General features: G+C 41.5%; 1 protein-coding gene across 5 annotated transcripts in view; it reads left to right on the top strand.

Annotated features, from left to right (window-relative positions):
* The window catches only part of TNFAIP8 (TNF alpha induced protein 8), a 110,607-nt gene extending 105,443 nt beyond the window's left edge, over window positions 1-5,164 (top strand). For all 5 annotated transcript variants that reach the window (XM_028149698.2, XM_028149696.2, XM_054714970.1 and 2 more), the window contains one exon: window positions 3,471-5,164. In XM_028149698.2, coding sequence (XP_028005499.1) covers window positions 3,471-4,036 — 566 coding nt within the window. In that variant the 3' untranslated portion in view covers window positions 4,037-5,164. The remainder of the gene's footprint in view (window positions 1-3,470) is intronic.
* Window positions 5,165-15,178: the final 10,014 nt, after the last annotated feature.

Here is a 15,178-nt window from a genome sequence, read left to right as displayed (position 1 = left end):
GAACTGACAAATGAGCCTGAGCAGGAATGGCTAAAGGCGGTTAATTTTCTAGGAAAAGAAAATCACATTTCATGATCACAGACCACACAATCCTGGCCAAGAACTCCCAGCCACAACCCCCAGTTGGCTCCAAAGAAGCCTCCACTAACGGGAGAAAATAAATGAGCTGCAGGCGCGTCTTCCCTGAAAAGGGGGAGAAAGAGCTTCGTTCTCATTTTGAAAGGTGACTGCAGAACAAAACCAATGTGAAGCTACTGCCGTGTTTCTAGAGCAGGGTTTGAAGTTCCTGAGATAAGCGTGAGAGCCACAAAGATCACCTTTTCTGTCCTGGTTCGGACGTGGTTACGAGTAAGTGAGGACCCACCTTGCTTAACTGGCAGTAGCCTTGCCTTTTATGCTTTCTCTTGTGGGAAGTGAAAGTGCTGCACCACAGAGTTTCTGTTTGGTCTCTGTGTTTGAAATTAAATGGGATATTTAGATTTGATAAGAAAAGTAGCCTAGACGAGGGGCAGACTTGCAGTCCAGCCTTGCAAAAAGGAGCACAGAGGAATCCAGGACCACACTCCGCCAGCCTCAGTTATTTTACCGTGTATGACAGTACCCCATCTCATAGGCATTACAGTGAATCCCAGATGGGATGTTTGTGACTGTGCTGTGTTTGAATAGGTTAAAAGCAGAATAACCTTTCAACTTTATATAAAACTATAGGCCTGGTGCACAAAATTTGTGCATGGGGTGGGGGGGTTGTCCCTCAGCCCAGGCTGCACTCTCTCCAATCTGGGACTCCTTGAGAGATGTCCAACCACCCGTTTAGGCCCACCGGGATCGGGCCAGGACTGCTGGCTCCCAACCGCTCACCTGCCTCTGCCTGATTTCCCCTAACTGCTTCTACCTGCCAGCCTGATCACCCCCTAACTATTCCCCTGCCAGCCTGATTGACACCTAACTGCTCCCCTGCTGGCCCAATTGTCCCTAACTGCCCTCCCTGCTGGCCTGATTGCCCCCAACTGCCCTCCCCTGCAAGCCTGGTCCCACCCAACTGCCCTACCCCGCTGGCCTGGTCTCCCCCAACTGCTCTCCTCTGCTGGCCTGGTCACCCCTAACTGCCCACAACTGCCCTCCCATGCAGGTCATCTTGTGGCGGCCATCTTGTGTCCACATGGGGGCAGCCATCTTTGACCACATGGGGGTGGCCATCTTGTGTCTTGGAGTGATGGTCAATTTGCATATTACTCTTTTATTAGATAGGATAAATACCTGAAATCCTAAGTTACTTACTGTGTATTTGAAAATTTGGGTGTATCCCTTTCTGTATAAATCAGGTTTATTTACTTGTTGAGGTTCATATCATAAGTTCAGTAATGGAAGATAGTCCCTGGTCTTAAGATGGTAATATTAACTTCTAAGCAAAGTATTGACAACATAGCTGAAGGTATAAAATGCTTGAATTGCCGCCCTGGCCAGCATGGTTCAGTTGGTTGGGTGTCATCCCATGCACTAAAAGACTGCTAATTCCATTTCCATTTTGTTAGCTATCAGTTCTTAGGTGTGAGTTAACCCATATGCTCTTTTGCAAAACCATCGAAGCATAGGAATAGAAATTGACTACTTGCTTAAATGATGAAAGCATTAAAAAGCTTGGAAACCTTCACAAAGTTGCCTGTTTCTCATGCTTTTTCACTTTCCTTTTCTTTCTCAAAATATATTTCATTTCTTCTTCTGCAGTTTCAGTTCAGTTTTCAGAAGTTTAAATGTCAACATTTGTTTGAGGGTACTAGTTCTAATCCAGTCAAGCTGCTCTTTCACAGTGTATGGCCCTGCATATTTAGGAATGATGTTCTGGTCGCAGGGAGCCACTTTGCAGCTGCCTGTACTATATACCATGAGCTACTTTGGCCCACATTTCAAATCCAACATGGCAGTTCCACATTGAGGAAGTCATTCCTGATACGTGCTCCCAGCCTGGATTCGCAAGCAGCAGTTTTCTAATGTTGCTGGCCTGTCCAAACTAGAAATAATTGTATATCATTGATGCCCTGACTCATTCTTCATAATGTGTCTTTTTAAGCCTTTTATCTTTCATTCCTGGATGAGTGCTTTCCAACACCCAGACCTAGACCTGTACACGGGCATATGTGGAGAGAACAGCTGCTCCTGGACCCAAAGGTGGAGCAGAGACACTGAGCTCTACAGCTCTGAGGACCAAGGCAGAGGGAGGAAGCACAGCTGTAGTGGAGCTGCATGCACAGAGGGGGGGTGGGGGGGGATGGGAATTGGAGAAAAACTGAACTTGGTTTGAAATAAACATTGATTGAGCATTGGCTGTAAACATTGAGCATTGGCTGTAACCATTCACTGATTGGCTGTAAGCTAGGAACATCACTAGTGTCTCATTAATATTTAACACATACAACTATTATAATATGTACCTTAAACCTCAGTCAAATTAAGTTAAGATAATTTGAGAGGTAAACTCTAAGCCTCAGCTTTTTCAGAGTAAATTGTTCATGTAGCACATATTATTGGCTCATACATTATGGTTATTTTCTGAAAACATATAAAGGTGTAAAGGGAGTAGTGGCCGTTCATCAGAAATAGAAGTGACAATAAGCTCTCCAATGAATTTTTTTCCAATACTCAGCTTCTGGGAGTTGAAATTCAGGGTGGTTAGGATGGCCAAACTGGTAGGTATTGACCAGTGTCTTGGGAAATTTGACTTTTTACAAGTGGGTTGTAAAGCTGGGCTCTCCTTTGGATTTGCTTCCGTGATTTTGCCATTTTACTCAATATCATAGCTTTGTCATCTGTCCCTCTTACATTTAAATGAGTTTCTTTAAATTATCCTTGGTAACTGTTTCCCAGAGGACACTTGTGGAGTTTATTTTATATTTTTGATGTCTTTCTTATCAAATTAAGCTAGAGAAAAATTGCACAAAACCTTACTCCCTCCTGAGACATACTCTTTTTATAATTAGAAAATGTTATTTTTAAGAAAGTTGAACTTCTAAGCAAAGTATTGACGACATAGCAGAAGGTATAAAATACTTGAATTGCCGCCCTGGCCAGTGTGGCTCAGTTGGTTGGGTGTCGTCCCATGCACCATAAGATTGCTGATTCCATTCCCAGTTAGGGCACCTGCCCAGGTTTCAGACTCTATCCCAGGTGGGGCCTGTAGGAAGCAGCTGATCGATGTTACCCTATCACATTGATGTTTCTCTCTCTCCCTCTCCTTCTAAAAATCAATATTAAAAAAATACTTGAATTGCCAAAGACTTTAAATATTATGCACAACAGATTGGAACATAATGCCCAGAAATGTAGGAAATTTTTTTAGCTCTTTTCTAAACAGAAACTAATATTAGTAGATGGGAGGCATATCTTACATATAGTGGGAAAATGCACCATAGTATCTGTTTTTCATTTGCTCTGTCACTGATACTGATCTGTTATTCCCCACTCTTTGTTTTTAGTGGCCACAGATGTCTTTAATTCCAAAAACCTGGCCGTTCAGGCACAAAAGAAGATCTTGGGTAAAATGGTATCCAAATCCATCGCTACCACCTTAATCGATGACACGAGCAGCGAAGTGCTAGATGAGCTGTACCGGGTGACCAGGGAGTACACCCAGAACAAGAAGGAGGCTGAGAAGATCATCAAAAACCTCATCAAAACAGTCCTCAAGTTGGCCATTCTGTACAGGAATAATCAGTTCAATCAAGATGAGCTCGCGCTGATGGAGAAATTTAAGAAGAAAGTTCACCAGCTTGCTATGACCGTGGTCAGTTTCCATCAGGTGGACTACACCTTTGACCGGAACGTGCTGTCCAGGCTGCTGAACGAATGCAGAGAGTTGCTGCACCAGATCATTCAGCGCCACCTCACCGCAAAGTCACACGGACGGATTAATAATGTCTTTGATCACTTTTCAGATTGTGATTTTCTGGCTGCCTTGTATAATCCCTTTGGGAATTTCAAACCCCACTTAAAAAAACTTTGTGATGGCGTCAACAAAATGTTGGATGAAGAGAACATATGAGCATCTGAATTAAGATGGTGACTGCTCCTGATTTACCTGAAGATGGAGCACTATTGATTTATGAAGGAAAGAAGTGTTTTTTTGAAGAGTAAACATATTTCAGAAAGACTTTGCCCAATCCAAGCATCAGACATTGATGATAATGTTTTGTGAAGCTCGTTTTATTTGAAGAAAAGCATATTGCCAAAAGTTGTTAAATGCTTCTAAGGGTTAACAGAACCTGGGAAAGATGTGTTATGCAAACGCAAATATCGAGTTATACAGAGAAAAATATGTGTGGCTCCAAACCTCGAGACATCTTTTTTAGGACAGTTGTTGTGTTGGCAGCACATTGACTATTTCTAACATGTACAGAATTATGTGTTTTGATTCACTTTTATTCCTTACTATGTACATATACCTCTTTTAAAAAGCCAAGAACTTTCCCTTGCTGTCGTTTCTCCATTTGAAACCATTCCATTTTCAACTCTACCTTTGTTGAAGATTCTTTTGCTAAATGTTTTTGTCATTGACATTCAAGAATTGTCTTTATTTAGACATTAAAGAATTAAGGCAGTCAAATTGGAACCCTCAGAGAAATAGAAAACTGCTTCTCTATTGTAGAAAACAACTGTATTTGAGGTTATTAATAATGTCTAATATCAGATATGCTTCTGTAGGTGAGTCCTGCTTTTTAGTACCAACTGTGACACTTCCCCAAACATGATAAGTCCCCAGAACCGAATGGCATGCCATTGCCTTGAAATGCTTGCTGAGGGCTTAACTTTCATGTTACCTTGAAAATGTGCTGATGGCATCTCCATTTTTAATATTCATTTCAAAGGTAAGAGACAAAGAAAAATCTAGATTGTTCTTGATATTAGGGCAATAAAAAGTACATGGTATTAAGAAAATTAAAACAATCTTTCTTTTAGAGATGAGCCCATCAAAATAATTTAGGGGAATGAGAGGCAAAAGGGAAGAAAGGATGTTACTACAGAACATGAGAATGAAAATGAATGCATTTCAATGCTTAGTAAGGTTTGGTAGGTAAATAAAGAATTCCACTTTTTTATTTAACTGAAAAGGTTTTTGCTATTTTTTTTTATTTGCTATTGTGATGAGTAAACCAGAGTATTTGCATTTTGAGCAGTTTGTATGTTGTTTCTATATATTTTATATGGGTGAATGATAAAGTAAACATTTGCTTATTTTGTAAAAAAGAAAGGAAACCTGTGGGCCAACGGTATCACCTGGGAAATAACAGACAGCCACCAGCACTAAACATTTGCATTGTCACCATGTCTGTGATTTAGTGTACTCCTGCCTTGAATTTGACTGCCTCTTAGAATAGTGACATTCAAATAATAGTTCTCCAGGAAAGGGCCTACAACTAAAACTTCCAGAGATTGGGATCTGCTTTAACCCACTACCACCTAGAGAAGGTAGTCAGTTTCCCTGGGACCCTCATGTGCTTGTCTAAGACAAGCAGCAGAGGCAAAGAGTATCTCCCTGTTTGATACTAAATCCTGACATAAATATTTGAACTTAAATTACTATCTTTAGTGCTAGTAGGTGACCCCTATATGTTATAGAAATAGCATAGTGACTGCAGAAATGACCACTCTAGCTTCATATTCTGTAGAGTCGCTCATAAATTTAGTTCAGCAGCCTTCCTTGACCAGCTCTTCTTTCCTCGCATGAGAAAGCTGAGTGTGATCTGTGGGAGCTCCTGATTGGTGCATCTGTTCTCTAAGAACTCCCTCAGCAAGTGGGAAAATGGAGTGCCCAGACAGATGGTGTGTGCTTCTTGCTCATCACTAGATACAGACAGGACCACCAGAGAGAGAGGACCTAGGGATACATTTAGATTAGTCTGGACACATCCGATCTTAGAGTTGTGCCTGCAGGCTAGCAATGAAATGTACATGCAGGAGGTGTAGAGCTACTCCTAATCTCACACAGAAGGAAGGTAGTGAGGAGTATCCTGAAGAAGGGAAAACTGTTTGTTGTTATCTCTCAGCTTCATCTTCTGGAAGGAACTCATCTCCTTACCAACCCTGTGCCTGGGAGGCATGCCCTAAGGATCAGTTACAAAGTCTTGATCAGCAAGTTCATCTTTGATGCAACAGGACTCTTTGTGCATGAGTTTAGTTGTGGGGTGGGGAGGAGGGTGGAGTGGGGGTGGTTAAAGCTAGAAAGAATCCAAATGTACTTAGGATAGATAATTCTGAGCCAAGCAATAGTCATTTTGGGGATCTTATGAAAGTTTTTTAAAGATTGAGTCTTTTTACATTTTGGAAAAAACTTATGAATTGTGTTGTAATTGCTTTTTAAATTTTAGTGCTAATGGCTTCTCTGCAAAATGATGAGTTAATCTAGTAGATGAGTGATAATATTAATATTTTTTTAAATATATTTTTATAGATTTCAGAGAGGAAGAGAGAGATAGAAACATCAATGATGAGAAAGAATCAGTTATTGGCTGCCTCCCAATGGGGATCGAGCCCACACCCAGGCATGTGCCCTGCCCGGGAATGAAACCATGACCTCCTGGTTCATAAGTCAATGTTCAACTACTGAGCCACGCCAGTCAGGGATTATACTAGTTTTAACAATTGACATTAACTCATTTAATCCCTGCCACAACCTTACAGATGAGGACCCTAGGGCAAGAGAAGTTAAGGAATTTGCCGAAGGTCACATAGCTATTAAGTGTCAAAACCACAATATCAATAAAACTGTATTTTCCTTTAAAGATAGAATGGATAAAGGCAATTCTAGAAACACTGTTGATTCAGAGAAGAGTGGGCAGCGTGCTTCTAAGGTGGTTTTTCACATAATGACATTTCAGATGATATTTAAATTCCACAGGGCTGCCCTAGTCTCAGGTCTGGGTATAATTTATACAAAGACATTTTATGAAGTTTTCAACATGGCTCCTCACTTGGGGGCATCTCATGGCTCAGATTTCTGTCCCTTCTGGAACTCAAACTCAAGGTGCTCACAATGAACGATGACTTTGAGCGTTGACACATGAGGTACAGTGCACCCCAGCCCCAGGTGGATTTCAGTGGACACACTGCTCTGTGTGCACACACCCAGGATGGAAGCAACAGCTCACCATTTTGTCCCCAGAAAAGGTGTGATGCCAATTTGCAACTTCATGAGTTTCCAGGTTTCCAGTTTAGAAATATCTGAACAAGTAAGTTTAAAGATAACCTGTGTTTTTCTGATTAGTAGACCTTTCACATACAACTCAAAATTAATTTTAAAAAAAGCAAATGTCAGGAGCTTTAACACAGAAATAATGTATTATATGGCAGTATCTCATTCATAATTATCTGGAAAGTTTTTTTCTCCCACCATATAAATAAATACTTACAAAAACATAAAGCTTAAACTTAATGATGGATTTTTTTTCCTCCGCAAGCATTTTTTGGGTCTACATTTCAAGTCAATTGAATTTTTACTGAAAATTTAAATTTATCCTCAAGATACTTGATGAGAGCACATTAAGCTAAGTTATAACTCAGCATATCAATCTTGACAGATAATAAATAAAAGATGAATGTGTCTATCCATATGATGAAATATGTGTTGTAAAAAATTAAGTGCTATTTAATTGCTAGGAAATTAAAATATTCTAATAAAACAAACTTAGCAAGTTAATAGGATTTATAATATTTTTAGCCAATCTTGCATTTCCAAACTTGTATTATCTAAATTAGTTGAAACTTTCAGTGTTTGAAAAATTACTGCTTTACTTGATATATTGTATTCCTGAGCATAAAGCTTCCGTGTAATTTGTTAAGCTCAAAGCAGGTTTTAACACTCAGTGCTGTTTATGACAGGTAAAATTTTATCCTAGCTCTGAAATAATTTTCTTACTATGATTCACATAAAGTCTTTTAGAAACACCTAATGAAAACACTGAGGCACTAACCAGAAGAAAATGAGTCAACTTTTTGTTTCTAAAGTGGAACAGAAAAATCTTCAGGAGCTTATAATCACATATCACTAGTATGGCAAAACTATTGAAAATCCATTTTCTCTTTTATTGAGGTGTCCTCATGGTTAGTTATATAGGCCCAGAGCCAGAAAGACACTTTTATTTTGGGGAATTTCCCAAAATGGAAACATTTTCCCGTAGTATTGATTTATGTCTGTCTAGCCAAAGATGTGTTTTCCATCCAGCAATGAACATGGGTCCCAAGTTACAGGGGACAAGTCACTCCGGATCGGCCCGTCGGCTGAGCACTGAAAAAGGATATGTACAAGCCAGCCAGCATTCACAGTTAAGAGAAAAACATCTGTGCTTTGGAAAACGTCCTGCAAGCACCGAGAACGGGGCTCTGTGTCCACCAGATTTCCAGTGGATCTTCCTAAGATGAGCCAGCCAATGGATAAGGCCCCTCCTCTTCCTGCATGGGTGGCTGAGGAAATTCCCTGCCCTCCCCACCGGCAGCTGCGTGACTGCATTTCTGCCTCCTGGGGGTTGTCCTTAACACAAGAAAAGAATATTTTATTTTAAGAAGTATGTGTTTTGGTTTGCAGAAGGATCCAAGACAACATGCTTCTCTGTACTTCAGTTTTTCCATTTGAAAGCTTACAGATAGATTAAGTAGTTTAAAACTGCCTGATCCGAGATATAAATATAAGGCATGGAAGTGAAAACTCTGAGCATACGTACCTAGATTGTCACCATTATCTGAGATGATCGGTGTTTTATAAGAAGTCAAGGATACATTTTCCTGGAAATGGACTCTTATCAGCCCAGCAGGAGCCACTAGGCACCCATCTGCAGTGACTGTCAGCATCTTTTGCTGCTAAAACCAATTGTTTTCACTAAAGGAGAAATACTTGCCAAGCAGATTATACATTTTTTTAAAAGGTATGAGATGTCCTGGAAGAGGACTTGCTGATAATTAGATAAAAGTGCCAGCATTATTGCTGTTCCCTTGTCACAGCGATTTTCAACCTTTTTCATCCCATGGCACACAGAATCTAATTACCAAAATTCTCCAGCACACCGAAAAATGTATTTTTTGCCAATCTGACAGAAAAAATAGGAATAACTTGAATTCATTCACACGGGACAGCTATTGTGTTGGCTGTTGTCATTTTTTAGTGGACAATCCAAGAGAAAAGAGATCCATGCCCCTGACTACTAGTAAACAGTCAGGTGTTGCATGTTTTGAAAGTTCTTAGGGCACACCGCTTGAGCAGTGCTGCCATATCTTACGGGCTTTGTGTTCCCATAACGGAGGAGACCCACTCTCGGCTTGCTGAAATAGTCGCCGGAGAACATGCAGTGAAACCCACGAGTGGAAACATTCCATAGTATTTTCAAACACCAAGTGCAGGGGTTTGTGATCTCTTCCTCCTGGGGACTCCCTGGAGGGTGGCCAGGTAGAGCCCAGCAGGGTGCACCCGGCATGTGCTCTGGCCTTTTCCAAAGTTTCTGGCTCCTTGTCTGCCTGGGAGCCTTCTCACCTTAACTCTAAACTTAGGATAAAATCATTGACTTCACATTCTCATTTTTCGGATAAGTTAAGCAAAACACGGAGGGCTTTGCAACCTCCTGAAGACTATTCCCATGTGAGGTATTGTTTACTAAGCAAAGAAAGTAAGTCTAAAACAAACAACAGATTTCCGCAGCCTGAGAGAATTTGATTAAATCCCAGTCTCCTTAAAAAATTGTTTTTTGCTTTCAATTTATAATGAACACCTATTATGTGTCCAACACCAGGCTGGGCCTTGGAACTGCACAGCAACACCTCGTTCCTGTCCTTGAGGAGTTTACTCACGTGGGGACAGACTAGGCCACAGGTAAGTTAGTATTAAATTGGGATTCCCTGGATGAGGAGGGTCCTAAGAAAGGCTATGTTAGTCTCGAATACACTTTCTGGCTTTAACATTTTCACAGTTTTTTGAGTTTTCAACTCATGCTTTAAAAGCAATGAGCTCAAAGTAGTGGCAGATTTCTTTTCAAAATCAATGGCAAGGATGTGTGTGTGTGTGTGTGTGTGTGTGTGTGTGTGTGTGTGTGTGTTGTGCCAGTGCAGGTAAAAGAAAAATGTTTACAGGCCTTTTTTTTTTCATTCAAAATAAAAATGTTTGTGAATAAGCCTATGGCATGAAATAGATTATAAACTGTACTGAGTAGAAGAATCTGAGTGAAAACAAAGAAGGAACATTTTAATTAACAATTAATATTTTAATTCTTGGGGATATTTGAGAAATAGGAACAGCAAACAATTAAGAAATAGATTGTGGCCCCATTTGTGAAGCTGGATACACTGGCTTCAAGTCCTTGTCCTCAGGGAGGTAAATCTGTGTCCCCTGAGCCACCAGGCCAGGACTCAGAAGCACATGATTGAACTGGCCCTTCCATGTTTCTTGCCAGCCATGCCTCTGGCTGGTTTGGTTCTCTCTGCTCCCTTGTCACATGTTTATCACTGCCTGGAGCTTCCTGCATTGTGAAAAAGAAAAATTAACAAGCCCTGGCTGGTGTGGCTCAGTTGATTGGAACATGGGCCTGTATACCCAAAGATTCCACCTTCGATCCCAGGTGGGGCGCATGCAGGAAGCAACCGATCAATATTTCTCATATTGATGTTTCTCTCTCTCTCTCTCTCAAAATCAATAAAAACATATCCTCAGATTAAAAATCCTATTTAATAAAAGAGTAATATGCAAATTAACCATCACTCCACTACATCCACAAGCCATGCCCACCAGCCAATCAGGAACGAGTATGCAAATTAACCCCAACCAAGATGGCTGCAGCCACTGAGCAAGCAGGAGGGAGGCTTGGGTTTCCCCGGCGATGGAGGAAGCCAAGCTTTCCGCACAGCCTGGCCGGCCAAGGCCTCCACTCCAGGCTACAAAGTTTCAATTATAGAAGATAAATAAATTCCAACACAAATGGCTGCCACCACGGAGCAAGCAGGAGGCTTGGCTTCGCTCCAGGCTACAAAGTTTCAATGGTAGAAGATAAATAAATCCCAGATACCAGGGCCTCCGCTTGGGTCATCAGGGGGCATGGCCAGCCTGCAAACCACCACAGGCCCCTCGCCCAGGCTGCCCCATGCCCCAAGGGAACCCCCACCCTGATATGGGACACCCTTCAGGGCAAACCAGCTGGCCCCCACCGATGCACCAGGCCTCTAACCTATCTAATAAAAGAGTAATATGCAAATTGACCATCACTCCAACACACAAGATGGCTGCCCCCATGTGGACACAAGATGACCAGCAGGGGAGGGCAGTTGGGAGAGATCAGGCCTGCAAGGGAGGGCAGTTTTGGGCAATCAGGCCAGCAGCTGAAGCCAGTTGGGAGGGACCAGGCCTGCAAGGGAGGGCAGTTGGGGGCAATCAAGCCTGCAGGGGAGGGCAGTTAGGGGTGACCAGGCAGGCAGAGGAGGGAAGTTGGGGGTGACCAGACCTGCAGGGAAGGGAAGTTAGGGGGGACCCAGGCTGCAGGGGAGAGCAGTTGGGGGGACCAGGCCTGCAGGGAAGGGCAGTTAGGGGTGACCAGGCCTGCAGGGGAGGGCAGTTAGGGGCAAACAGGCTGGCAGGGGAACAGTTAGGCATCAATCAGGCTGGCAGGGGAGTGGTTAGGGGGTGATCAGGCTGGCAGGCAGAAGCAGTTAGGGGCAATCAGGAAGGCAGGCAGGCGAGCAGTTGGGAGCCAGCAGTCCTGGATTGTGAGAGGGATGTCCAACTGCCCATGCTATGTATACGGTATGTAAACGGGCAGTCGGACATCCCCTCGAGGGGTCCCAGATCGGAGAGGGTGCAGGCTGGACTGAGGGACACCCCGCCCCTCCCATGCATGAATTTCGTGCACCGGGCCTCTAGTAAGTAAATAAAGGGGAAAAAGTTAAACAGCATGTCCTCTTGCTGGCAAAGGATTGGAAATCAGGCCCAGGAATGTAGCCTGAGGTTTAGACCCTTAATGTATTTCATCCCCAGTGGCTTTTCCTGTGGCTCTAGCCAGGACAGGGATCTTTTCCTTTTCATTGGGTTATGTCTAGAGAGTTGGTGTGCAAAGTTCTTTTTGGACACATCACAGCAGTTCCTGATACCTGCTTTAACTCATGACAGGAATTTTTATTTTTCCTGATTACATAAAGATGGGCTTTTGAAGTTTTAGTTTCAGTTTGTTTTATCTGTCTCTTGATGAACCACATAATTTCAATCAAGGACAGTAATAATAACAGGGCTGATTGTGTGAAAACCTACCCTGTGTGCTGAACCAGTTTTGCATTTATCAACAGGCCAAGAAAGATGTCTGCTCTAATCTGCATTCACATGGCTGTTGCCACACTCCTTTCTCCCAGACATTTAAAGAAGCAATCCCCTGATAGGACATTGGCTCCCACTCCCTTTAGCCACTTTGGGAAGAGTCTCTGACTTCCTGGCTGCTGTCAGCACAACTCGAGTTTGGAATTTGATAGCCTCAATTTGTTCATCCTTTTCCAATGCTAATTTCAATGCAGATGGTCTCCCTAAGTAGCTTACCTTTAATTCTTCTGTTTAGTTCTCATAATATTTAAGAAAATCTTTCTACATATACATGAAGATTCCACTTTTAGGAAAAGAGTCTTAAATTCTAAGTTGATGTGAAACCCACTATACAAATCACACGAGCCCAAGGAGCAAGAGAGATGAACCAGTGAGCCTCAGACGCTTGGTGGTCTTCCCCTCACCATGTATTATCAGTAGATGCACTTGCTTAACAGTAAGACTGGGGTAGCAACCCTGCCTAGGGAGGCAGCAGAAGCAAACGTGTATGGGGCTAATCAAAACTGGAGAGGGTTAAAGATTCTTCTGTTATTTAAAAAAGCTTTCATTAAAAAACAATTGGAGACTCATAAAGATAGCAGAGCGTCCTGCGTAACCTTCATCCAGTTTTCTCTGAAGGTGACCTGTTACACAGGTGTGGCACAATATCAAAACCCAGAATTGATATTGGTATGTTGTTACTAGACCACAGACCTTATTTAGTTTTTACTATACAGGGTTCATTTTTCTAACGTGCATGTCTGTGTGTGTGCATAGTTTCATGTCATTGTATCCAATTGTACCTCCATAATCAAGATACAGAACTGTTCCATCACCACAGAAGACCTCTCTCCTGCCACCTACCTCTCTGTGCTCACACCACCTCCCACTCCATCCCCCTCCCATCCCTAGTAACCAGTCATCTTCTATCTATCTCTACAGTGCTATCATTTTGAGAATGTTACATAAATGGAATCATAAAGTATATAAACTTTGACAATTAACTCTTTTCACTAAGCATGACATCCTTGAGGTCTATCCAGGTTGTTGTGTGTATCAGTAATTCATCCCTTTTTATTGCTGAGTAGTATTCCATTATATGGATGTACTAGAGTTTGTTCAACCATTCATACACTGAAGGATATTTGGGTCATTTCCAGTATTTTTCTACTATGAATAAAGTTGTTATTAATATTTGTGTATAGATTCTTTGTGAAATAATTTTTTATTTTTCTGGAATAAATGCCCTAGCATGTGATTGTTGAACCATATGGTAAATGCTGCACAAAACATGTTCCAGAATGGCTATACCACTTTACATGAACACCAAACTAGTTTTTCCAAATCCTCACCAGCATTTGTCAGTATCACCATTGGTAAGTTTTAGCTGTTCTAATTGGTGTGTCATTATAGCTCCTTGTGATTTTCCCTAATGAAACATCTTTTTAGGCTCTTGTTATTTTATTTTTTTGTTTGTTTTAAATTTCAATTCATTTCCTTTTGGTCTTTCTTTTGTTTTTCCCCTACCCTCCTCTTCCTTCTCTCACTAAACTTATTGACGTATAACATACATATAGAAAATCATAAGGTTTCAGTTCTAGAAATTTCTCACAAAGTGAATACACCTGTTAACCAGCACTCTGATTAAGAAAAGTATTTCTATCACCCAGAAGTTCCTCACCCAATTTATCTACTGTTCTGACTTCTATCTAGTGCTAGAGATCAGTTTTGCCTGTTTTTGAGCTTCATTTAAGTGGAATCATTCAATATTTACTCTTTTGTGTCTGGCTTCTTTGCTCATGCGATTCTTCAAATATTCTTTTGAACCAGCTCTAAAAGTGACTGCCAACTTTAGGCAATGAATCTCATGAGGATACTCTCCACGGTGTGTTATGCAGTTAAATATAAGGATGGGTACAGGGGGGTAAATGGTGATGGAAGAAGTCTTGACTCAGAGTGATAAACACACAATACAATATACAGATGATGTATTATAGAATTGTACCCCTAAAACCTATGTAATTTTATTAACCAATGTCACCCCGATAAATTCAATAAAAAGTAAATGGGAGTGTATTTAGAAGACTTGCTTAATCCTTAGGGCATTTTATATTAGCAGTTGATATTTGAGGAAGATTCAGATTTAGAGTTAAATGTTCATCCTCATTTTGAAAGCACTCACTAGCTATCATGCGGTGCCTTTCTTTTACGTTTGGAACATAATAACATATTCAACCAAAGGCACCAGAACTCTGCTAGCAGTTTCATCCATCTAAACCAAATTCCGTCTTGCCAATCTGTGGCTCCCTCCAACAATGACCCCTCTCATTCCCCACTGCCTGGCTGAGATCCTGTTCGCAGCGGATTCCAGCTCTGGGAAAAGTGATTGGTGGGCTCCTTCTGCATCACCCTTGTCTCTGGCTGAGGATTTGACATAAGCGCTATGTATATGGTATGTAAACCATATGGACCCCATCTGAGAAGAGCCTTTCTCCTCTGTTAGCACTTAAGGATAAGCTGAAAACTTCTAAGCCTGCTTGCCTCTGGCTCCTTTATTCTCTATTAGGACTTCCTTGTTTTAAATCCTAGAATTTCCAAGGTCATGACAAAGTGAGTGTGGATGAAAAGGGATGATTGGCACTTGTTATGTTGCTCTGGATTTGAAGGTTTTGCCTTTGGCCTAACTTAATTGTTGAGTAAGAGTTGCTTTATATTAACTGATTACTAGTAAATCTATACTTTGCCAGAACATACTGCCCATGTGTTGTCAGTAGTTGTCTGGCCTGGATTTTAGGAATTGTCCTGATTTCTAATGTTATGTCTTATTGTCATTACATGTGCCTGGAGTCTAGTTAAGAACATGTATAGTCG

Source organism: Eptesicus fuscus, chromosome 4, assembly GCF_027574615.1.
Source record: "Eptesicus fuscus isolate TK198812 chromosome 4, DD_ASM_mEF_20220401, whole genome shotgun sequence".
Taxonomy (NCBI): domain Eukaryota; kingdom Metazoa; phylum Chordata; class Mammalia; order Chiroptera; family Vespertilionidae; genus Eptesicus; species Eptesicus fuscus.
The sequence above is the reverse complement of the archived record's forward strand: the minus strand, read 5'-3'. Positions and strand labels throughout refer to the sequence as shown.